Genomic DNA, 24,239 nt, shown 5'->3' on the forward strand with positions numbered 1-24,239 from the left:
TAGGGGCGCCCGGAGCTCTGCGGATAGCGGCCGAGACCCCTCCCGGCCACGCTCGGCGCTCCCCTCGCAGGCTGCCTCAGTTCCCTCTCCCGCAGAATGGGCGGGCGGCGCAGCCTCCGGGTCCCCGGGCGCTGCGGGGCGGGGCGGGGCGGGGCGGCGGCAGGCTAGCGAGGGCTGCCGGAAGGGGTGTGAATGCGGGGGCGGGCCCCGCCCCGCCCCGGGGAGGGAGCTGGGGGCGCCGCATCCTGGCGCGGGCCTCCGACGCCGCTGCCGCCACTGCCGTCGGGGAAGGTCCCAGCGCTGACATGACCTCGCGCGGCGCTCGCCCGGGCCCAAGCTCCCGGCGTCCCGCGCAGTAGCCCCGCGAAGAGGCGGACTCGACGGTGCCGACCGCGCAGAAAATCAGGCGGGCGGCATGGAGGCGGCGCACCTGCTCCCGGCCGCCGACGTGCTGAACCGCTTCTCGGTGAGGGTCGAGAGCGGCCTGAGGCCGGAGCAGGTGTCTGGCGCGCGGGAGCGCTACGGCCCCAACGGTGAGAGCGCGGGCCTGGCCGGGGAAGCGAGGGGCCGCACGCGCCGCAGTCTCCGTTTACTCCCCTACGCCGAAACCGGGGAGCGGTCCTCCCCCTTTCCAGCCCTCGGTCCCCGCGGGCGGGCAGGAAGCGAGAGCTCCGGAAACTTCTGCAGATGCTCTTGGGGCACTCGGACGGGCTGCGCGGCCACCTTCGCGGGGGGTTGGGCGGGTTCCGGGTTTAGAGACCTGACGCCTGGCTCCCCCTCCCAGCTCCCCTTCCCCCAGGCCCAGGGACCTGTGCGGTCCTTCCGGGCTTCCCACATACACCCCCGACCCTAGCCACTCCCGCAAGCTTGAATCCACCACTATCCACTGTCAGCGCTGGGTCTTGGCCCCGCACTGCAACCTGCCCGCATCATGCAAACGCACACGCTGGGATCAGCTGGCTAGGGGCCAGTCAGGGACTCTGAGACCCAGCCTCCCAGCTGGCCCTGAGGGTCTCTCCGAGGGCACAGTAAAAAACCCAGAAGGTGCAGCTTGTCGGTTGACAGCCTTGGCGCCCCCGCCCCCACCCCCAGGTCTTCCTCTTTCTGCAACCCAAGGAGGCGGATGTGGCTGGCGGGAGTCGGTGGGGGCTTTGAACTGCTGAGGCAGGAGACCCACTTTTGCGGGGCGGGGGCAGACTCAAGGCCTCACTCAGGGAGTTGCTAGGGAAGGCCTTTTCCTCTTGACCTGGAGGGGCACCTGACCATCTCTGGGCAGGGAGGGAGCCTTCCTGCTACTGCTCTTTGGGTGGAAATGGCATCATTTCTTCCTGGTCTTCAAAGGAGTTTGGGATTCTCCATCTGCCAGAAGGCAGAAGTACCAAGTACTCTCCGGATGTGGCCCTGAGCATATTTGGAGGCCCTGTAAAGGTGGAAGATGTAGAGGTCCCCTCCTCAAGTCACTTGCCACCCTCTTCATCCACCCCCAGGGCACTGGGCACGATGTTAGGGATCCAGATGGAAATGTCCCCTCCATCCCCAAAGTGCAGCCTGGACCCACTTTGTTTTAGGACTTGCGGCCTCACCCTTTCAGGGATCCCAGCCAGCCAGAGGGGAAAGTGCTCTGGCCATGAGCTCAGGGATGGCTTGAAAATTACCAAGAGCTGTCAGAAAGGGAGCTTTGGGTTTTGTATTGGCTTATGAAAACCACCTCTTATATAAATATTATCTTTCTGGAGCAGAAATCCTTTTCCAAAAAAATTAGTTGCTATATTTAGTTGAGCTGTGGGAGGAACTAGAGAGATAAATATTATTTAATATCCTCCATTAGTGACTTGGCAGGGAGGGTGTCATTGCTACAAGAGGGCAAGGCAGCAGGACCTGTCCCCCAACCCTGGGGTGGGGATGGGGATCAAGGCAGCAGGTCTGGGGTTCCACAGCCTCTTCTGCGCTGCTGTGGCCTCCAGCTTGGGAGTCCTGAATCCCAAGGAAAACTGGAGATCCAGCCCTTGGTTCTGCCTCCAGAGGCCCTGCGTGGCCCTGGGCAACATCCCTCTTCTTTCTGGTTCCCCTTTGTTCGTTGATCCAGCAGAGGGGCTGCCTGAGAAGGAGGGAGCCTCTAGTTCTCCCCCATGTTGTTTTGTGTAGGTAAGGGGATCTGAGGGTGAGCGGGCCACTAGCATCTGTGTGAGGTGATGGATAAGGATGTTGGTGTGGTATATAGGTCCCCAAAGAGGTGGATGTGCAGTGGTAGGTAGGTAGGTTGGGGGGCCATTGATTGGCTCCCCTAGTTTCCTTGTGCTTTGACAGTAGCAATAATAAAAGCTAATGATCGGGTGCCTGAGTGGCTCAGTCGTTAAGCGTCTGCCTTCGGCTCAAGTCATGGTCCCAGGGTCCTGGGATCGAGCCCCATATCGGGTTCCCTGCTCCGCCGGGAGCCTGCTTCTCCCTTTTCCACTCCCCCTGCTTGTGTTCCCTCTCTCGCTTTCTGTCTCTGTCAAATAAATAAAATCTTAAAAAATAAAAAGCTAATGTTCACTGAGCACTTACTATGTGCCAGGCACTGTTCTTAGCAAATTTCATCTCTTATTTATTCCCCAAAACAACTCTATGAAAACAACTGTAGTCATTCCCATTTTACAGAGGAGGTAACTGAGTCGCCAGCATGTTAGACAGCTTGCCCAAGGTTACACAGTACTTTGTAGAGCTGGTGCTGGGTACCTCTCCCTCTCCAGCCTCGCTTTTCCTGTCTGTACAAGGGAGTCACTGGTTCCACAGGCCCTGGGCCTGTGGTATTGGTGGCTGTGCTAGGATGGGGGTCAGCTAGGCAGTAGCTATCCCAGCCATGCCGCCAACCCCACAGGGCCCCAGAGAGCCCTCGGATCACTGATTGGCTTCTTCCTCGGGAAGCATTTCAGGGCTCTGGAAGTCCTCAGGTGAGGAGCGGGGAGCCAGCTTCCCCTTCCTGCATCATGCTCTCGCTCTGACCAGCCCCAGCTGAGGAGGAGGCATGGCTGAACTGCAATATCTACAGGCATTAGGGAGGTCTTTCCCTCTTGGGTGACCTGGAGTGGTAAACGCATCTCTGGGGGAGGGCTGACAGAGTGTCGAACCTTAGCTCTGCCCCCTTCATAGCTGTGTAATCCTAAATAAACCACTTCTCCTCTCTGTGCCTTGATTTCTCCACCATAAGTGAAGCTACCATAGGACCCATGTCATATGGTTGCTTATAAATGTTTGTGCCACCAAGCCATCCCTCCTTGTAGCAGACAAGTCTGGGCCAGGCTCCAGGCCAGCTGGGTGGTGGGGTGGGCCCAACCTACAGGTGGAGGGAAACACCCCAGGGACTAGTGTCCTCCCCCACCCCAGGAGTCTATGCACCTGCAAGGTTGTTAGTGCTGTAAACCACAAGGAAGTCATTTGCTTAAGTCCTGAAGTTTGCAAATTCTGCTGGTGGATGGAGGAAGGGAGGCTGTAAAGCAGGGACTGGGGATCCTGCCCTCCCACCTTCTCTTCCTCCTCCCTCCTCAGAGGTGGGGGATGGGGGCTCAGCAGTGCTGTCAGTGAGTATGCCAGCTGGGGGTCCCCCATACACACAGAACACAGCCTATCTCAACCCCAGTGAATAGAGGTGTCCTCTGATAACCCCAACAGGGCAGTGAGTGGGAGGCTTCTGGCCCAGCACCTCTTGTGAGCACGCCCTTCCCTGCAGGTCCCAGAGGTGCCCAGGACTCAGCTTCCTCCGGAGGCTTTCTACATCCTTTCTGTCTATTTTTTGAATAAAATTGTGCACATAGTACAACATTCAAAGGGTACAAAAGATACAGTAAAGTCTCCCTAGACCTGTCCCCAACCACCCAGTGTTCCCAGTGTCTGGTGTCTCCTTCCCAAGATATTCTGTGTACATACACATCTACGTCTGTGATCTACGATCTTCTTTACGTGAAAGGGAATGATAGTGAGTGCTGTTTTGCCCCTGTTTTCCGTGGAGATGGTGCCATGTGGGCCATCCGCAGTCTGCCTCGTGGCTATGCAGAGTTTCCTGTGGCTGTTGTAGTCTTTGTTTGCCTGGCTTTTGGAGGGCGCTTGGATTGTTCATAGCCTCTCCTATCACACATGTTACAAGGCATATTCTTGTCCCCACATCACTTCACACACTCGTCAATAGTGCCAACGGCTACATTCCTAGAAGTGGAATTGCTGGGTCAGAAGTCATGTGTCGTGTAAACTTGGACAGCTGTTGGGAAGTTGTTCCCCATAAAGCTGACACACCTGTTTCCTCGCCCCTGCCCCACTGCAGGGCGCTACTGGACATTCTGATCTGTGCCGATCTGATGCAAAAGGGTCCTCTCATAGTTGTACTTCACGTTTCACTGCTTACAAATCGGGTTGGGCATTTCCCCCTATATTTAGGAGCCATTTGATTTCCTTGTGTCCTTGAACGGACCGCCCATCACCTTTGCTGGACATGAGCCAAGGCAAGAGGCAAAACTGTGTTGGGCTTGTCCTCCCAAGTGCGCCAATGCCTAATGGCCCTGGAGAGCCTAGTGATATGGAAGTCAGGCAAGAGCCCAGAAGGTCTGGGGTTGTTCCTGTTCTGGGGAGCTGGGGGAAGGTCTCTAACAGGAACCAGAGCCTGCCTTCCTGGACCTCATGCTGCCCAACTGTGTAGTGGATACAACCACCCCAGAGCTGCAGGTGGAAGGGATGGCCAGATTTAGATTACTGCCAGTGGGGTCTGGGCTGTGACCTTATCCCCTGCCCTCAGCCCAGACCCCAGTTGGCTGCTGGAACTCAGGAAATACAGATGTGTGGCCCTTGGAAACTTGGCCAAGGGGAGTGGGGCCAGGCAGGAGGAGGGGGTGAGGTCTGACTGGTCCAACTCGCTAGGTGGCCTCAGGAGGACTTGTCCCTCCTTGGCCTCAGTGTCCTCCTCAATGCAGACATGGAACCCCTAAAGAGATCCCCTAAAGGCCTCTCAGGATGTGAAATGACTCTTGGATCTGAGGGAGGTGTGGTTTGCCCGCAGGCATTGGGAAGCTACAGGTCTTTCAGGCTTCACCATAGCTTTCATGCCCACTGGCCCTCTTGGACAGCCTTAGAGCACCCTCCCAGGAGCAGCAACCCCTTGTACCAGGAGCTCCCTGAGGCAGGGCTGAGTCTGTCCACAGCACAGCTCACACACAGATGCTAAGCAGACCCTTTGCCAGGGTTTCCTAGTGCCAGATCAGCCAGGTAGGCTGTAGGCCCCTGCACTGGGAAAGCTGCTTCCCAAGGCCCCTTGAGAGCAGGGCCATGTTGTCCACTCTAGGTAGGTCCTTGAGACCCAGACAGGGTCAGGTGGGCTTGGTGGGGTCTGCTCAGTGAAGGCCTCTCCCTGACTCTGCAAGTGGTGATTTAATTGCTCTGTAAACTTACCTTCGAGGAAGACCTCGGTGAGCTCTTGCCTCTCCAGGCTGGAACCAACATTTAGAAGTTGAAATACCAGTTTCCAATGTTTTGAGATGAGAAGAAAGGAGTCAAGAGGGTAGATTAGGGGAGCAGGTGGTGCATGGAGCCTGGGGCAGCGTGGGCCCTGCACCCCACTTCTCCCGGGCTCCAGGCTCCGGGCCCAGGGCCTTTACCTGAACCGTGGGGCAACTGACTAAACAATTCTGTGAGGCTCTTTGTGGACGCAGGGATGACTCAGCCCCTCCCCACCCTGGAAGCGTCCCAGTCAGGTGGGGGTGGCCCCAGTACTGATGACTGGTAAAGAAGAGCTGGGATGGGGGGGGAGAGGGGCTTTCCCTGGAAGCCTTCCTGAAAGGCTGGGGTTTGGATGAGGACTTAGGGAAGCGTACTCTGCACAGAGGGAATGGCCCCAGCAAAATCTTGGAGGGGAAAAAGCTCTAGCAAAACCAGGGAAGGTGGTGGCAGTTCTGAGGCATCTCGCTTGGCTGGCAGATGGACGTATGCCTAAGGTATAGGAGGATTCTTGAGGGCTGGGTTGAGGCAGATCCAGGAAGGCCCTGAAGGCCATGCTAAGGATGGTCTTTATTCTGCAGGCCAAGAAGAGCCACTGATGGTTCATGAGGCAGGGTCATTCATTCACTCACTAATCTTTATTGAGCACCTACTATGTGCCAGGCACTGCTCCAGGTGCTGGAGACACTGCACTTAACAGAGTCCTACTGGCAAGGAGCTTACATTTTAATAACTAATATTATAGCTAATGTTTATTGAGTATTTACCATGTGCTGTGCATCTTCTAAGCACCTTATGAATAGCATGTCAGTTAATCTTCACAATGACTTAAGAGTAGTTGCTTTTATTATCCTTATTTTGCAGATGGGGAAACTGAGGCACAGAGGGGGTTAAGTGACTTGTCCATAGTCAGAGAACTATCAAGAGATAGAGCAAGACATGAACTTAGCCCTCTGGGCCAGGTTCCTTGCCCTAAACCATGAAGCTTCTCTGATCATATACTCCTCTTTGCCCCCCCCCCCCGGACCCACAGACTAACTCCAGACCCCTCCAGGCCAGCCCCACGTTGGGCATCTGGGGTGTAGGCCAGCTCAGTCTGACATCAGTGACCCAGAGCAGGGGTTGTCTGGCAGAGTCCACCATGTGAGAGGTCCAGAGGTACACTATTTCAGAAGAATAGTGGAGGGCTACTTCCCACCAGGCTGGCCCAGCAGGGATGTGGGGGGGCTGGCGCTTCCTACTACTGTCTTTGCCTGCACAGTCTGGCGAATGGCACCAAGAGGCGGGCAGGGCTGGGCCATTCTCCCCATTTAACAAATGGGACATCTGGCACTGCTGAGGGCTCTAGCACCCCCCCCCAGCCTGAGGATAGCAAGGGGGAAACAGCATCTAACAGGGGTGCCTGGGGAGAGGCTGGGAGGGTGCTCTCCTAGCCGCTGCTAGTCTGCTAGCCCCTCCTAGTTCCTCCATGGCCCTGGGACCCAGTCATGTGAAAGGAAAATTGGGTCGTCTGGGGTCTTGGCAGGATTGGAGTTTGAAGAAGACCAGGCCTGAGCAGACAGAGCCTAGTAACGCCCAGAAAACCCTCACAAAAACCACCTGTGAGGACAGCAGAGCCTTTTTGGGCAGGGATGATTTTGGCTAGTGCTCTGGGGTCACAATGGAGGGGTGAGCTTGTCAATGGGATGAGGGCCTCCAGCCTAACAATCAGAACGTAGGATGCCAAGTTCTCTCAGGTGACTTTGGCCAGGGAAGGCAGTGGGACAGGGTGGGAAGGCAGAGCAGCTTAGGAGTTAATCCAGGAGGGGCCAAGCAGGGGACCAAAAGCCAGACCACCTGAGTTCAAAGCTGCCACTTCCCAGCTGTATGACCATAAACTAGTCACTCAACCTCTCTGTGCTTCAGCTGTCTACTCTGCAAAATGGGAATAATAATTGTACCTTCCTTCTCAGGTTCTCTGAGAATCACAAGAGAGTTAATGCACTAGAGGGTGCATGGCATCTGGCACACTCAACACTAATAATTCTGCTATCGTTACTCTAGCTGTGGAGTACCATCTTACATGCTTTGCATGCAATACCTCCCCATTCATCTCTGGAGATAATGTAGGTAAAGCGCTTGGGACATAGTAGGTGCTCAGTAAATGTGGTTCTTATTTATAATGATGATAATCCTCACAGCAGCCCCTTGGGGTGGGGCTGGGTACCCCATCTTCCAAATGAGGCTCAGGACCCCACAGGGAACCAGTTGCTCAGGCAAGACTAGAAGCATGTGCACTGCATGTGCAGGGATAGGCAGGGCATCTCCTGAGAACTCGTGGCGGGCTGAGCCTTCCCCAGGGGAGTGGGTAAGGGTAAAAGGGGAACCTTGTAGTAGAGGCTAGGTCTGGGGAGAAGGGGGTATCAGTCAGGATCGGCCAGGTTATGCTGCAGTAACAAACCCCGTATCTCGATGGCTTAAGACAATACAGGTCATTTCTTGCTCACACTGTATAACTATGTCAGCGGCAGGTCGTCTGGGGGCTCCGTGTCTCCTGTACTCTGTGATTCTGGTTCACAGAGCAGACACCATCTCACAGGTTGCTGGTTACTGTGCCAGAGGGACAAAGAGCTCTAGATCTGCACTGTCCAGTACACAGCCACTAGCCTTGTGTAGCTATTTAAATTTAAATGAATGAAAATTAAGTAAAATTTAGAATTTAGCTCCTCAGTCACGGTAGCCGCATTCCCAGTGCTTGAGAGCTGCGAGCAGTTGGTAGCTGCCGTATGGGGCCGTGCGGCTGGAGGGCACTTCCATCACCACAGAAAGTTCTACTGGACAGTGCCCTTCTAAGTCGAGAGTCTCCTGCCACCACGTTAGTGCCCCTGCCCAGAACTAACATGCATCCTTCTTTTTGTAACTTGCACAAGGGCCAGGAAATGCAGTCCTACTATGTGCCCACAGGTGGGAAAAATCAGAAGTATCTGGGGAACGAATGACCACCAAAGAGTGGATCCTGAGTCAAATTTTGGGTCAGAATGCGGAAGGGGAGAACTTGAGAGACCACCGAGATGGGCAGAGGGCAGCTTGGGGGGGAACTTGAGCTGCTAGGTGTGCCCTGTGACATGCTTCCCAACCCCAGGTCTTGACCCTGCCCAGAAAAAAATGGCCTTATACAGTGGCCTAAGGGCTACATGCCTGACAGACGGGAGGGGTGAAGGAGACAGCAGGAGGGATTCAGGTGAGCCTTATGGATAAACCCTTTTTTTGGTCAGGAACACTGAAGACCTTCATAGACGTAGAGGGTTTAGAAGTCTCTCCTGGGTAGAGCATGGCAGAAGCAGGCTGATGTGTGCCATGAGGTTGGAACTGTTCTCGGTGACCTCTAAAGGACCCTGCTCCATTGGAGAATTGGCCCAGAAAACCAGGCCTGGCCCTCCCCTGCCTTTCCTGTTCACTTCAGCTAAATAGATCAGAAGGAAAAAGTCTGTTTGATTTTAATCTCAACGCAGGACACTGGAGATTACATTTTCCACGGAAAATGTCAGCTGTTGCCTAAAATAGGACTAGGGAGAAAATGCTAGAAAATGTATTTTTAGGTTATGTGTTTTCCTCCTGGATTCCTGCAGTCCAGTGGGCTGCTTGATACTCTCCATGGTTCAGCGGCCAGGTGCCCCAGATCTTCCAAACAGGTGGTCTGGGGAGAGGGCTCCCATAGGAAAAATGTTTGCAGATACTTGAGCTAAAAGCAGGTGGACAGTCACAAGGACCTGTGTCAAGAAGGAGGAAGAGGAAGAGAGAGCCAGCCTAGGGTAGAGGCTCAGAGTCTGCATTGCTGACAAGCTCCCAGGTGATGCCAGTGTTGCTGGCCTGGAGACTGGACTCAGTAGCAGGGATCAGGTAGGCTCAGTCTGGGAGGAGCCCCAGACAGGCCTCAGCAAGGCCTAAGCTCAGCCTATGGAGAGAGAGGCCCATTGGAATCCCCCCTTTGAGGCCCAGCTCCTGCCCCTTCCCATAGACCTGCCTACTTGCTGCGTGACCTTGTTCAAGTCACTTTTCCACTCTGGATCTCAGTTCTTGCACCTGTGAAACAGGGTGAGCATTCCTGCCCTGTCACCCCTTAAGCTGTTGGGAAGATTCAAAGACTTCAGGTACCGAGGCAACCAGCTCTACCTGGAATAAAAGGTGCTTCAGGAAATGTAGGAGATAAAAATAGAGCTTGTAAAGTGACAGCAGGTCCTGGTGGTGTTTGGGAGCATCATTCCTCAAAATGTTCTGTGGGTCGCAGACTGGGCATGTGGGATGGGTCTTGCCCCTAGTAGAGGGTCTGGGAGGGAACAAGTTGAGACTCAACCCCTAGGAACTGAACCATGGCAGGTTACGCTGCCTGGGACGCTGGTTGCTGAGGTCGCCCCCAAGGGAACCCCCAGGTAGGGTGGGGCTCAGCGGGCTGGCCATGCTGCAGACCTTATGTCAAGTGCTCCCAGAGGAGCAGGTATGTCAGAGGGAGACCGAGCCAATGTTCTCAATTTGAGGGAGGGCCTCCCTTGCCGTGGCCGTGGGGGACATTGAACAGGATTGTGCAGCCATCTGAGGAAGAGCAGTGCCCGGGAGCTATCAACTCCCTGGTGACCTCAGGGGTCCTGTCTCTTCTCCAGTGTGCTCCGTTTCTCCTCTGTAGGTGGGGGGAGAGGAGGTTCTAGAAGGGCCCTCCTGGCTCTGATCTTGAACCGAGGTGAGCCAGGCCGTACCAGACCCTCCTTAACCAGGGTGGGGTGAAGTGAGTGGAGGAGTGGAAGCCTCTGGGCTCAGACCATCCATTCTGTGACCTCAGAGAGCTGTGGGGACATGTCTAGACCTTCATGGTGGCCTGGATAGGCACAGTTGGGAGGGACTGCTGAGACACCTCCACAGTCCCACTGCATAACTCATTTATCTCTTGTCTCCTCATGGCTCCTGTGGCTGCCTGGATCCTGCAGAGCTCCCGACTGAGGAAGGTGAGGCTTGGGCCAGGGCGGGCTGCAAGACCACCAGGCAACATCCTTGGGCTGTTCACTTTCAGGTTGTGTCCTTCCCTCTCCCCAACAGAGTGAGGCTTGCCTGAGCCTCCCACTATCACCCACCTGTGCCTCTAGGGCCTCAGGCTCTTGCTCTTTGAATGGTAGGGAGGGAGTGGGCCAGGTGGTCTCCGAGGTGGTCCCAGCTCTGAATGGGGGCAGGTCAGTCGGTAAGGGACCCAAGCTTCACATGGTGCTCCGGTTCTCAGGGAAGTCCCTGTGGGAGCTGGTGCTGGAGCAGTTTGAGGACCTCCTGGTGCGCATCCTGCTGTTGGCTGCCCTGGTCTCCTTCGTAAGTAAGGCCCCCATCACCCAGCATCAGAAAGCCTGGAAGGGAGAGCCAGGTTGGGTCAGTGCTCAGAGGCCCAGGCTCTGAACCACAGGTCTGTCCTCTCAGCTGGGGACATCCCCGGGCCTCTACCCACCCCCTGCCTTGCTCAGACTTCAGCTTCCCTTGCCTGAAACCTCGAAGCCTGCCCCCTACACACTGGACTCCTGGCTCCCATCTGTCCCCTTCCACTCTGACTGTCAGAGTGAGCTTTCAGAAGCACAGGTCTGATCCCCACCCCTCCCTGCCTTAGGGCTAGGTTTCTCAACCACAGCACTATTGACATTTTAGACTAGATAATTATTTGTATGGAGGCTATCCTATGAGCTGGAGAAGATTTAGCAGCATCTGTGACCTCCACCCACTAATGCCAGTGGTACTCCCCAGTTATGATGATCAAAAGTCTCCAGATGTTGCCAAATTGTCCCTCGTGGAGAGCCCCTTCCATGGCTGCCAGTGCCCCACAGAAGAATTTGGGCCTTAACCTCTTACAGCTTGTCTGCGCTGCTCTCCCCCACTCTTACTGCCTGAATGCCTCCTGGACCTGCAGGGCCATGGGGCCAGCGTGGGGCTGTGGGGAGGGGGACAGTAGCTCTCACTGATGGCCGAGCAGCAGAAACCCAAGGGTAATGCAGGAACATGGCCACCCTGAGGGTGGACACAGTTCCTGCTCTTGGCCCTGTGCCCAGCAGGGCCTGGGGAGGAGACCTCAGGTTGGTGACATGGAGCGCAGGGAAGCAGGGGCCCGTCCGGCTGTGTCTGGCCTTCCTAGCAACCGTTCTTGTGGAAACTGATGACTCTTACAGAGCAAAAAAGGCCTGTCGGTGCACGGGCCTTACCACAGCCGAGCCAAAATGGTGCTGGTGCCCTCCACGGTTCCAGGGGACCCACTGAGACCTGTGGAAGGGAGTGACAGTACCCACCTGGGCCAAGAGGTGGGAACAGGACTTTAACCAGGTATTCTGCCTCCAGGCCTGGGCTCTGGCTGGAATTATGCTTCTCTGGCCAATGGACTTCAAGCTCAAGCCTGTAACGGGATCACCTGGGTTTGTTAACACATAGACTGCTGGGCCTCACCCCAAAGTTCCCGACCCGGGAGCACCGGGATAGACCCTGAAAACTGCATTTCTAACAAGTTCCCTGGTGATGCTGCGGTTGCCAGTCTGGCTTCACACTTGGAAAACCACAGCCAGGCAGACAGTGAGACCTCTAGCTGTACAACGGCCCCATATCCTGAAAGTTGGCTGGGTGGGACGTGGACGGTGGCAGTCACTACCTGCAGATGAGCCAAGGCCTCAGAGCAGCCCTCTCCAAGCCCAGCGCTCCCCAGGGGTATCTCTCCCAAAGCAGGAGACAGCAGACCCAGGGTATGAAGGAAACGGTGAGCAGACCCTGGCTCACAACATCACCCCAACTCACCAGCTCTGACTCCATAGGTCCTGGCCTGCTTTGAGGAGGGTGAAGAGACAGCAACAGCCTTCGTGGAGCCCCTGGTCATCATGCTGATCCTCGTGGCCAATGCTATCGTGGGCGTATGGCAGGTGGGAGGCACAGAGCTGGGCCTGGGCCTTCGGGTCTCCCGACTGCTCCATGTGACCGCCACTTGGTGTTAGAGTCCTGCAGGTTCTTCTGCTTCTAGCTCCATCCCAGCCCCCAGGGGTGTCGTTACAAGGGGTCAGCCTGCAAGGGCCAGTGGGGATGACCACCTACCTGCCTCATGTTCTACAGGAACGCAATGCTGAGAGCGCCATTGAGGCCTTGAAGGAGTACGAGCCTGAGATGGGCAAGGTGATCCGCTCAGACCGCAAAGGTGTGCAGAGGGTCCGTGCCCGGGACATCGTCCCTGGAGACATTGTGGAGGTGGCAGGTACATTGGGGGCTTCTTTTCATTATGTGATGCTGGTGAGCCGATCCCTCTCTGTGCCCCCATCTTTCTGGCTCACACACAGAGCAGGTAGCTGTCGGATCCTTCCAAAGTGCTTCGGCCAGAACCTTGTTGGACAGATAAGGAGACTGTAGGAGGGAGCAGCATCTATCTCAGGGATCACAGCCCAGGCCCCTGCCTCTCAGCCCTAGCCTTGGCTCCTGGCTGTCCTCCTGACTCTGCCAAGGGGTGATGCCCAAAGCCACACTCAGCCACTCTCTCTCCACAGTGGGGGACAAAGTACCCGCTGACCTCCGCCTCATCGAGATCAAGTCCACCACACTGAGAGTGGACCAGTCCATCCTGACAGGTGAGGCCCGGAGGCTAGGGCTGAGCAGGGGATAGGTCCAAGGATGGGGGTATCTTCATGTGGGGCTTCTCATTTCTGATTCCATGACCAGGTGAATCTGTGTCTGTGACCAAGCACACAGATGCCATCCTGGATCCCAGAGCTGTGAACCAGGACAAGAAGAACATGCTCTTCTCTGTAAGTCCCTGGGATGGCTGGGGCCTTTGTCTGGACACTGATCATAAAAACTTTAACATTTAATCAGTTAAAGCCCTACCAGAAAGAACCTCCTCGATTATTGACAATACATACAAATTTATAGTACTGGTAATAGCTTGTGTTTACTGAAGGCTGTGTGCCTGGCACTGTTCTAAGCCCTTTACGTGTATTTAAGCCTCACGGTGCTTTTAAAGTAAGTACTCTTGTTATTTGCATTTTCCAGGTCACACAGCCAGTAAATGGTAGTGCTGGGATGTGAACTCAGACATTCTGACTCCAGAGCTTTTCCTCTTGCCTGCTAGGCTTATCCTGCTTTAACCTGGAGAGGGACAGAGCTAGCCTATAATCATTCAATGGAGAATCCTCTAGAGATAAGCGTTGTCAAAGTGGTGGAGGATGGCAGAAACGGTCCATTTCTCAGATGGGAAAACCAACCCCCTAAGGCAAGATGCCAGGCCCAATGGCTCTTTTCAGGGCGAGTGGTGGGCTCAATGCTGGTGGGAATGATATACCTCTGTGCCCTCAGAGGGACTTACAGGCTGCCTAGAAACAGCCTGAAGCTGAACATGGGAGCCATGAGGATGGGTCAGGCCATTCGGCTGTGGCCCATGGCACCAAGTTATAAGGCTAGAAAACCTCCCCAGAAGTGAACAGAAATGGGGAAAGCAATATTCTCCCAGAGTTCTTAAGGAGAGCACCCTGCCTAGATGCATGGGAGCCTTGGACCAGCTGCTTTGAAGTTGGGGGGATGCTGTACAGGGCATGCTCAAGCATCAGCAGCTGTCATGACGTAGCTCTCTAAGGGGGATGCCCCGGCTAACAGCGGGTCATTTCCTTAGCTGAAGGGCCTGCAAGGGGGTGGGGGCATGGGGGGGCGGGCGAAAGAAGAGAAGCTGAGGTTGCTGGTGACACCTACCTTGTCTCCAGCCTCAGCACAGGGCACCTGTCTGAAGGGGTACCAGCTTGTTAGCCTCCTCAGAGCAGCAGCTTTGTTGAACCATTTTATAGACGTGGACACAGACACTCCGGGCTAGCTGGCCTTTATACCAGGACTTAGGGATTTTACCAGGGCCTTGGGAGTGGATGGACGTAAACTCAAGTTCTCTGGATTCTTCGGTACATATTTACGGATTATTTACCTAGGATCACAGTCAGCCTGGCACTCCGGTGTGGCCACGTTGGCTTCTTATGAATGGCATTTGTCAAGGTTGGTAGTGTGCTGTGCTAGCTGATCACACTGTCGGTATCGATGCAGTGCTTCCCGTGCCAGGCCCCGTGCCAGGCACTGGGGGTATGGCGCTGCGGCGAGTCCTGGCCTAGGCGGAGTTAGCACTGTCATGGGGGCGACCGCCACAGCTCGGTACTGGATAGCTGCGTGAGGCTGGGAGCGCTGAGCCACACGGAGATGAAGGAAGCCCAGTAGGGGATGAGAACATTGCCCTAGCCTGGAGGGGTTGGGGTCCTGGGCCCCCGCCGGGATGCTAAGCAGCCCTTCTCGTCTGTCCCCCGGCCAGGGCACCAATATCGCATCGGGCAAGGCCCTGGGTGTGGCGGTGGCCACAGGCCTGCGCACGGAGCTGGGCAAGATCCGGAGCCAGATGGCTGCGGTGGAGCCGGAGCGGACGCCGCTGCAGCGCAAGCTGGATGAGTTCGGGCGGCAGCTGTCCCGAGCCATCTCTGTGATCTGTGTGGCCGTGTGGGTCATCAACATCAGCCACTTTGCTGACCCGGCCCATGGCGGCTCCTGGCTCCATGGCGCTGTCTACTACTTCAAGATTGCCGTGGCCCTGGCTGTGGCTGCCATCCCTGAGGGCCTCCCGGCCGTTATCACTACCTGCCTGGCTCTGGGCACACGGCGCATGGCACGCAAGAATGCTATTGTGCGGAGCCTGCCCTCCGTGGAGACCCTGGGCTGCACCTCAGTCATCTGCTCCGACAAGACCGGCACACTCACCACCAACCAGATGTCCGTCTGCCGGGTGAGAAGCTGCAGTCGGCTTGGGGTCCTGCTGGTGCTGCCGTGTGATGCTCAGCAGGCTGAGCTCCCTCCTTGGGCTGCCCCCTGACTCCTCTCTGGCAGGGGACGGAGGACAGAACCTGTGGGCTGCGCCATGGTGGGAAGCAGCTCCAGGCTTTCATGGGGCAGAGCAGCAAAGTCTGGCTAGACCTGTGTCACTAGGACCCAGATGTCACTGTAGGGCCCTGGCAGGTCATTGCCTGTCTACGAACCTCAGTTTCTCCAACTGAAATTGGGTATGCAAGTTTTGATAGACAGCCATAAAGGACAGAGCAGAGGGTCAAGTAGAGCCTTGGCATCTGAGCCAAGCCGGGCCTGGACCCAACCAGGTTCTGTCCTGCTCCACCATGACTCCGTAGCCAATGCCTGTCACCAGATAGGCCAGCTCCAGTGACCCGGGAAGGGCCGGGTCAGGAACTGTTCATGTCCTGGCACTCCACCCCAGATCCTGGGCCTGCTGCCTGCATGCTCCAGGGATTCTGGCTGAAACTCCAGCAGGCCCATGGGGCAGAGGGGTGGGTGGGGTAATGGTGAAGGCTGTGGGTTTCCCACCCCTCCCAGATTCCCCCCATCACCCTTCTCCCACCTCTACTCCCGTAATCTGCCCACTGGGAAACTCAGGCTCTGTATCCAAAACCCTGAAGCCCATTAGGGGCCGCCACAGGGGAAGGGGCACCTGCAAGCTTTACATCCTGTGGCCCCTAACCTCTAAAATCTCTAGTAGGACTTCATTTGAACAGAGTGTTCCTTAACTGTAATAAAGATTTGGAAAACACACTATAGGGTAGTTGTAGAGGCCTTACTTGCTGGAAGAGGGGCTGAGGAACTTCACTTCTCAAGAGCTATGCTGGCTGGAGGGCTGCCCTCAGGAATAGGGAGGGGAGCACAAAAGAAGGGACATTTGTTGAGCACCTACTGGGTGCTGAGCTGGTCATTGACTTGGAAATGTGCAGTAATGCAATTTCTGGAAAGCAAGAACTACGTCCTGGGTGAAGTTGGCTGACAGGCAAGGAAATGGGCTGCCCTGGGAGGGGTAAACCGCCTGACCCTGGGGTGCACAGGTAGAGGCTGGGTGACCCAGCAGGCCCTGTAGGCAAGAGCTCACTGTCTGCGAACACCTTTGGGCAGGAGAGTCTGTGCCTCAGAGCAGAGTGTGGGTTTCTACCCTTAGAGGCCAGGAACCCATCCCTTCATGGGGAGGAGAGGGGCAGCTGTACTCTGATCCCACTCTCTTCTCCTCTTACCAGTGGAGAAACTAATGCTCAGGTGCTCAGCCAGGAGTCGCATTAACAAAATGGGCAAGGATCCAGGGCTCCATCCAGAACATTGAGAAATCTGCCTTATACCCCTCAGGGGGTCCAGAGAGGAGGCCCTGCCTCAGCTGGAACCCTACTCTCACACTGCACCTCCCAGAGCTTGGCAGGAGAGAAGGCCAGCAGCTTCTCCAGGGGCCCAGAGGATCCCACCTTTGGGTCAGGCTTTATTCAGACTGGCTGCCCAAAGAGGAGAGAGGTGAGGGCTTGCCTAAGCATGCCTCTGTCCTCCCCAGATGTTCGTGGTAGCCGAGGCCGAAGCAGGCTCCTGCCGTCTGCACGAGTTCACCGTCTCAGGCACCACTTATGCCCCGGAGGGCGAAGTGTGAGTGCTGGGCAAGGGGGTGTGGTGGGCGGGGTTCCCCGGTGAACTGGGCCACACCGGACAGCTCTGAGCTCTGTGGGCGGGATCAGGAGGCCATGCACCTCCCAGGGACGGGGGCTCTGAGCTCTGTGGGCGGGATCAGGAGGCCATGCACCTCCCAGGGACGGGGCCAAATGCCCTGGTGCCAAGGCCCCGCCCCACAGGAGGCGGGCGGAGCAGCCTGTGCGCTGTGGGCAGTTCGATGGGTTGGTGGAGCTGGCGACGATCTGTGCCCTCTGCAACGACTCGGCGCTGGACTACAACGAGGTGAGACCCAGCGCTCTTCCGTGACCTCTCTAGTATCCAGGTGACCCTTCTCCCAGAGTCTCAAAACTCCCAGGATTGGCAGTCCCTGCCTCTTTGGAGTGCCACACCCCGGGAACACTGCCACCTCTGCAGACCCCCACCGCCACTGCTTTCTCACACTGGCTTTGAGACTGTGCCCCAGGGCTCTCGGGCTGTGGAAGACGGTAATGTAAGGGACTGTAGTGCCACGGTGTCGAGGAAGAGATTTGGGCAGTAGGACTAGGGAGGGTGTTTACCGTAGAAGGCACAGCCCAGAAAAGGCCCACAGGTCATAACAAGCTGGTGGGATGCAGGCATTGAATGCCCTTAGCTGCTGCTGGAGCAGTGGAATGGAACATGCATGAAGATACTCCTGCCTGAGGGAAGGACTTGACCAGATCAAGTTGGGTCCCATAATGAGCTGAAGGCGGCAGACAGCCACCAAGGGCTTTTGAGCAGAGGAGTGATATATATGGTCAGATTTGCATTTACAAAAGATCGCCTAGGCTTCTGTGTGGAGGATGGAACAGACAGGACAAGAGTGGATTCAGGGAGCCCCTGTGTGTTCCCCCAGGTCAGAGAGTTGCTGGCTGGGGCTCCAGGGAAAGGGAAGAAAGCGTGGGTTGGAGATTTAGGGTGGGACTTGGTGACTGGTTAGGTGAAAGAGACGGAGGGTACCTCCTGGTTGTTGTCCTGGCTGGGACTGTCCACTGGAGTGGCAAATATAGGGATAAGGGGAGGTGGCCTGAGGGTCACTAAGGAACCAAGTCCAACAGGCAGCAATTAGATATGTGGGCTTGGAGCTCAGGGGAAATGTCACTGCCAGGCTGGGCACTGGAAGTCAAGCACATGACAGGTGGGGGAAGCAGAGGGTATATGAGGCCTCAGGGAGAGAAGGTGGGAGGGAAGGAGCAGGGTCTGGACAGCAGAGTTTAGAAAGAGGAATCTGGGGAATCTGGGGAAGGAGGCTGAGAAGGAGCCTGCAGAGAGTGAGGTGGATAGCAGGGAGGATACACGTTCACTGAGGCCTGGGGCGGAGGTGGGGGTGGGGATGGGGCGGAGGGGGTGTCAGAAGGGAAGGGAAGCCTCAGTGCCAGACACTCTCCAGACCCCATGTCAGCTGGACTGGGAAGGGCCCCACTGGCCTGCTGCAAAGGAGGTTAAAGGTAACTCTGGTAACGAGAGCTCCAGGGGCCAGGAGGTAAGGTAAGGATGTGGGAGGTAAGGATGGGGGTCCACTGGAGGCTGCCCTGCTCTTCACCCCCTGTACTCTGGGCCCCACCAGGCTAAGGGCGTGTATGAGAAGGTAGGAGAGGCCACGGAGACGGCTCTGACTTGCTTGGTGGAGAAAATGAATGTGTTTGACACCAACGTGCAGGCCCTATCCCGGGTGGAGCGAGCCAGTGCCTGCAATGCGGTGAGCACAGTGAGGGCTCTGGCCACAGGCCTCGTAGCTGGGGCGTCTGGGCATCTGGAGAAGAAAGGGAGGAGGACAAGGTCTTGGGAGGCCTCTGGGAGGAGGAGGGACCCCAGACCCTGGTAAGACTTGGCTAGAGAGAAAAGAGAGGAGGAGGCTGAGTGTGGGCGAGGACCCAGAGTTGGGAAGTGCACAGCATGGCCAGGAAGTGGCAACCTTTTGGGGGGGGGGGGGGGGGGGGGGGGGAGGGGGGGCTTCAAATGTCAGGATCAGAGGCGGATAGACATCATCCCACAGGGAGCAAGAGGCTCTTCGTGGGATCCAGCTGCTGGAAAGAAAGCAGTGAGAGTTTCTGGCTCCGCCCCTCACATCCTGACCCTTCTGAGCCCCATAGGTCATCAAGCAGCTGATGCGCAAGGAGTTTACTCTGGAGTTCTCCCGAGACCGGAAGTCCATGTCAGTGTACTGCACGCCCACTGGCCCTGGCCTGGCAGCGCAGGGCAGCAAGATGTTCGTGAAGGTGGGGCCTGCCTAATTGGCCTGGGGCTTCTGCACATGTGGAGTCCCTGGGAGATCTGATCTTCAGTCCCCTGAAGAGCTAGTGACTGCCACTGTGGGAGACTGAGGGAGCTGTGAGGCCCATTGTCGAAGCAGTGAATCTAGAATGAGGGTGGTCAGCCTTCCATGGGGAACTGGGAGCAGGATCCAGCCTTAGTGGAGATAAAGCCAGGGCCAGGCACCAAGGCTTGCCGCTCACCATGGTCCCAACTCTGGGCTGAGAGGCACTGCCTTGTCACATGACCTTGGGGTCACCTATGCTCCTCCATGGGCCTCAGTCTCCCCATCTGAATGGCAAGGTCAAGCTGGAAGATCTCAAAAGCCTTTCACCTCCGATGGGGGTGTTGCAGTGGTTGGTGCCCATCTTTGGTGCTTCACGTTCTGGAAACTGAGTCCTAGGGAAGGAAGTCTCCCATCCAGACTTCTGCCCATCATACTGCCTGTCACTGCTTTTCAACCTGAAGTAGGAATGACAGTCCTAACTTCACACTGAAATGGAGGTTTTAACCCCTTTTGAAATGAAAAGGCTTCTGTATTGGGATCTCAGGCCACCTTGAAAACTTAGCATTTGGAGTGCCCTTTGGGGAGAGGGAGAAGGCGTTGATGGAGGGTTCAGAAGCTATTCCCAAGGTGAGAATAGGGGCAAGACCCAAGGTGAGACCCCAAGGCTAGTGAGGAACCTGTCACCCCCAAGAACACCTTCCCAGAGCCACACCCTCAGCATGGTTCTATTTCTGGTCCCCAGGCAGGGCTCAGCTTGCCTCCCATTGCTGAGCCCCCTACAGAATTGGGATCCCAGCCGCACCAGATTGGCAGGGAGGCAGGACCTGTAGGAGGGCTGCCCGTCCTCTCCCCCCTCCCCAAATGCTGCAGCAGACCTTCCCAGCTTTGGGTTGGTGGGGGGGGAGGGTGCCACCCAATGGGCAGCCACAACCCCCCCCATTCCTTTTGGGTTTTCTCACAGTGAGGCCCCCTTGGTTCTCACTCTGAACTTTCAAAGAATGGAATCTGGTCCATATCTTGCTTTGTGTCCCTTTGGATGGCATTTTCCCATTTCTGGGCCTCAACTTCCTCAGTTGGGCAAGAGGGGAAGGAAGGGGTCCTGACTGACAGAGTTGCCTCTCCCCTCACCCACGATACAGGGGGCTCCTGAGAGTGTGATCGAGCGCTGCAGCTCAGTCCGAGTGGGGGGCCACACAGTACCCCTGACTGCCACCTGCAGGGAGCAAATCCTGGCCAAGATTCGGGATTGGGGCTCAGGCTCAGACATGTTGCGCTGCCTGGCACTGGCCACTCGGGATGCACCCCCCAGGAAGGAGGACATGCAGCTGGACGACTGCAGCAAGTTTGTGCAGTACGAGGTGGGCGCCAGGGCAGAGCCCCAAGGCTGGGGGCTGTGCGTCTCCCTGCAAAGGCTGCGCAGGTAGGAGGTTGAGCATGGGCCCAGGCTCCACTTGCATCTGCCCCCTCCCTACAGGCGGACCTGACTTTTGTGGGCTGCGTGGGCATGCTGGACCCTCCAAGGCCTGAGGTGGCTGCTTGCATCGCACGCTGCCACCAGGCCGGCATCCGTGTGGTCATGATCACAGGGGACAACAAAGGCACAGCTGTGGCCATCTGCCGCCGGCTTGGCATCTTCAGGGACACAGAGGACGTGGTGGGGAAGGCCTACACAGGCCGCGAGTTCGATGACCTCAGCCCCGAGGAGCAGCGCCACGCCTGCCGCACGGCTTGCTGTTTTGCCCGTGTGGAACCTGCGCACAAGTCCCGAATCGTAGAGAACCTACAGTCCTTTAATGAGATCACCGCCATGGTGAGGCCACAAGATGGGAGCCGAACTGAGGTGGGGAGGAGTGAGGGGGACACTGGCCATAGAGCTTGGAAAGAGCAACCCATACCACCTCTGCTTCTGCTTCATTCTTGTTTTTTTGTTTTTTTTTTTTAAAGATTTTATTTATTTTTTAGAGAGCCAGCGAGAGAGAAACAGCATGAGAGGGGAGAGGGTCAGAGGGAGAAGCAGGCTCCCCGCTGAGCCGGGAGCCCGATGTGGGACTCGATCCCAGGACCCCGGGATCATGACCTGAGCCGAAGGCAGACGCTCAACCATCTGAGCCACCCAGGCGCCCCTCATGTTTTTTCCAACGGTTTATTACAAAAAATCTCAAACGCAAGAAGAAATTAAAATAGTTTCCTAGTAAACACCTGTAATATCTATGATCTAGATTCTACAAGTAATATTCTGTTTGCTTTGCAAATACCTATCCATCTATCCATCCTTCATCCATCTTTTCTTAAATAAATTTCAAAGTAAGTTGCAGACATCAGTACACTTCACCCTCACATAATTTAGAATGCATATTCTAGAGAGCAGCAGTTCTTTGTGGTTCTATTTTTTTCCTTTTTGAGGCAAAACTTACATGCAATGAAATGCACAAGTCTTTCTTTCTTTTTTTTTTTTTTAAAGATTTTATTGTTTTATTTGACAGAGAGAGAGAGAGCGAGAGCAGGAACACAAGCAGGGGGAGCGGGAGAGGGAGAAGCAGGCTCCCGGCCGAGCAGGGAGCCCGATGCGGGGCTTGATCCCAGGACCCCGGGATCATGACCTGAGCCGAAGGCAGACTCTTAACGACTGAGCCACCAAGGCGCCCGAAATGCACAAGTCTTAAGCATATCATTCATTTGATGTGTTTTGATAAGTGCAGACACACCTTTGCGTGTCATCTGAACCCTTATCAAGATAAGGAACATCACTATGGACGCATGAAGTTCCCTCACGTACCTTCCCCATCAGGCCCCTCTCTCACAACAGGCCATTTTTCTACCATCGATTGCCTGTCCTAGATTTTCATATGAATGGGATCACACAGTGTGTACTCTTGTGTCTGGCTTCTTTCTTTTGAAATTTATCCACGTTGTCTGGGTATCAGTAGATGATTGTTTTTTATATCATTAAGTAGCCTTCCACCATGTGAATATAACCACAGTTTATTTATCCGTTATCACCTTTGGACAGACCTTTTGTTTGGGCCCAGTTTTTTTTTTTTTGTCTCATTCTTGATTACAGACCTATTCTCAACACTGATCTGATTCTTGACCCCAATCTCACCCCTGACCTGGCCTCTGTTGACCTCCACCCCCAGTCCTTTACCTTGACTTTAATGCTAACCTGTGACCCAGTCTTGACCTTGATACTGAGCTGGTCACCAATCTTGACTACAGTTGTAATCTGGTTCTTAACTTTATTTTTGACTTTCATGTTGACTTGGTTCCTGACCTTGAACTTGACCATCTTAATCTGATTTTTACTTTGAGCTCAACCTTGTTAGGGGCTGCAGTCTTTTTTTTTTAAATTTTAATTGTTATGTTAATCCCCATACATTACATCATTAGTTTTAGATGTAGTGTTCCATGATCTATTGTTTGTGCATAACACCCAGTGCTCCATGCAGAACGTGTAGGGGCTGCAGTCTTGACCTGCACCCTGACCTGATCCTTGACATTGACCTTGACCCCTAAAAACCAATACTTTATGTAGTCCTCAACTTTATAGGGTCTCTAATCTTGACCTTGACTGCATCTCCAACCTTGACTGTGACATCACTTCTGATGTGGACCATAACCTTGATTTGGCCTCTGACTTTGACTTGACCTTTACCTGAGTCCAGTGTTGACCCAGACCTTCACCTTGGCTCCAACCTTTAGCTATAACACCTACCTGGTTCTTTTCCTGGGCCACAACCTTGACTTCATCCCTGACTTAACCTTAATTTTGCCCCTAATCTCAGTTTCATCTTCTACACCACAGCCAACCTGAATTTCATCTCCACCATCCTCAGTGACCCACCCTCTTCCCCAAGTCCACCTCATCAAGAAGATGAGGACCTTCAAATTGATCTTCTCTTCAAAATTGTCCTGGTCTGCAACCGTCTCATCCCCAGCCCAGTCTCTAAGTTCCTTTTCAACCTCACCATTTGCTCTATTCAGCTGTCTGCTTCCTTGGGGATGTCCCCTGAGCTTGGGGATAGACTTAGTTGAGGGGAGTCAAGGAAGGAGAGGTGAAGTTTCTTAGGCATGATCCTACCTAACTTTGCCCCCAGACCGGAGACGGGGTGAATGATGCCCCGGCTCTGAAGAAAGCAGAGATTGGCATTGCCATGGGCTCTGGCACAGCTGTGGCCAAGTCAGCAGCTGAGATGGTGCTGTCAGATGACAACTTTGCCTCGATCGTGGCCGCAGTGGAGGAGGGACGTGCCATCTACAACAACATGAAGCAGTTCATCCGCTACCTCATCTCCTCCAACGTGGGCGAGGTGGTCTGGTGAGGCCCTGTATTTCCTCTACCCAGCCCTCTTGACCAGCTCTAGGTCACTAAGGGAGATGCCTGTTCCTGGGATGGGGCTATACGGGTGGAGGGGCACATGTCCTGCCCTGGTTGGGGCCTTCTAGGGTCTCACCTCAAGGAGGGCAGGGGCAGGAGCACCTCATCATTCCTCCAGAGGCCTCGGTGAACCCCAGCCCCCAACGAGGGGCCTAAAAAGTACCCTATCATCCCTCAGCCATAACTCCCACGTTTAGAGTTGGCAAGATGGGAGAACTAGCCCCCCTTTGGGGCAGTAATTGTGCTCACATGTGTATGTGAATGTGTGCACACAGTTGTGTGTGTACTCAAATGAAAGGTACGTGTTCTCTTGTGCGTCTTTGGGCATAAGTATGAGCACAGAGGGTTTGTGCCCGTACGTAATTTGTACACACTCAGGCTCCCATGTGAGAGAGGCCTGTGGGGAATGGTGAGCACAAGTTTGCCTGGACACATGTGAATCCCGCCGTCTCTGCATGTGGGGACAAGCGTTGTAGGTGCTTATGTTTGTGTGATTGTGTGGCCTGTGCTAAGTTTGGCTCCTGTCTGTCAAAAAAAAAAAATGTGTACGTACTCAGGTGTGTGTTGTCCACGTGCGCACATGCCCTAGAGGAGTTGTGGCCTAAACAGGAGAGGCCTAAAGGCCAGATTTGTCCAGGTTCCAGAGCTGAG

The 24,239-nt window shown here is 55.3% G+C and overlaps 1 protein-coding gene across 5 annotated transcripts in view; it reads left to right on the top strand.

Moving 5' to 3' along the window:
- The first annotated feature begins 264 nt into the window (after positions 1–264).
- Positions 265–24,239, top strand: part of ATP2A3 (ATPase sarcoplasmic/endoplasmic reticulum Ca2+ transporting 3) — a 35,252-nt gene continuing 11,277 nt past the window's right edge. For 4 of the 5 annotated variants that reach the window (XM_035027491.1, XM_035027488.1, XM_035027489.1 and 1 more), the window contains exons 1-15: positions 265–533; positions 10,419–10,436; positions 10,706–10,788; positions 12,261–12,365; positions 12,553–12,691; positions 12,978–13,058; positions 13,150–13,235; positions 14,771–15,235; positions 16,823–16,911; positions 17,115–17,217; positions 18,521–18,652; positions 19,047–19,172; positions 20,353–20,571; positions 20,688–21,023; positions 23,308–23,528. In XM_035027491.1, coding sequence (XP_034883382.1) covers positions 416–533; positions 10,419–10,436; positions 10,706–10,788; positions 12,261–12,365; positions 12,553–12,691; positions 12,978–13,058; positions 13,150–13,235; positions 14,771–15,235; positions 16,823–16,911; positions 17,115–17,217; positions 18,521–18,652; positions 19,047–19,172; positions 20,353–20,571; positions 20,688–21,023; positions 23,308–23,528 — 2,321 coding nt within the window. In that variant the 5' untranslated portion in view covers positions 265–415. The remainder of the gene's footprint in view (positions 534–10,418; positions 10,437–10,705; positions 10,789–12,260; positions 12,366–12,552; positions 12,692–12,977; positions 13,059–13,149; positions 13,236–14,770; positions 15,236–16,822; positions 16,912–17,114; positions 17,218–18,520; positions 18,653–19,046; positions 19,173–20,352; positions 20,572–20,687; positions 21,024–23,307; positions 23,529–24,239) is intronic. The other variant, XM_035027490.1, reaches the window with a different exon arrangement.

Source organism: Mirounga leonina, unplaced genomic scaffold, assembly GCF_011800145.1.
Source record: "Mirounga leonina isolate KUSES-001 unplaced genomic scaffold, KU_Mleo_1.0 Mir_200, whole genome shotgun sequence".
Lineage (NCBI taxonomy): Eukaryota > Metazoa > Chordata > Mammalia > Carnivora > Phocidae > Mirounga > Mirounga leonina.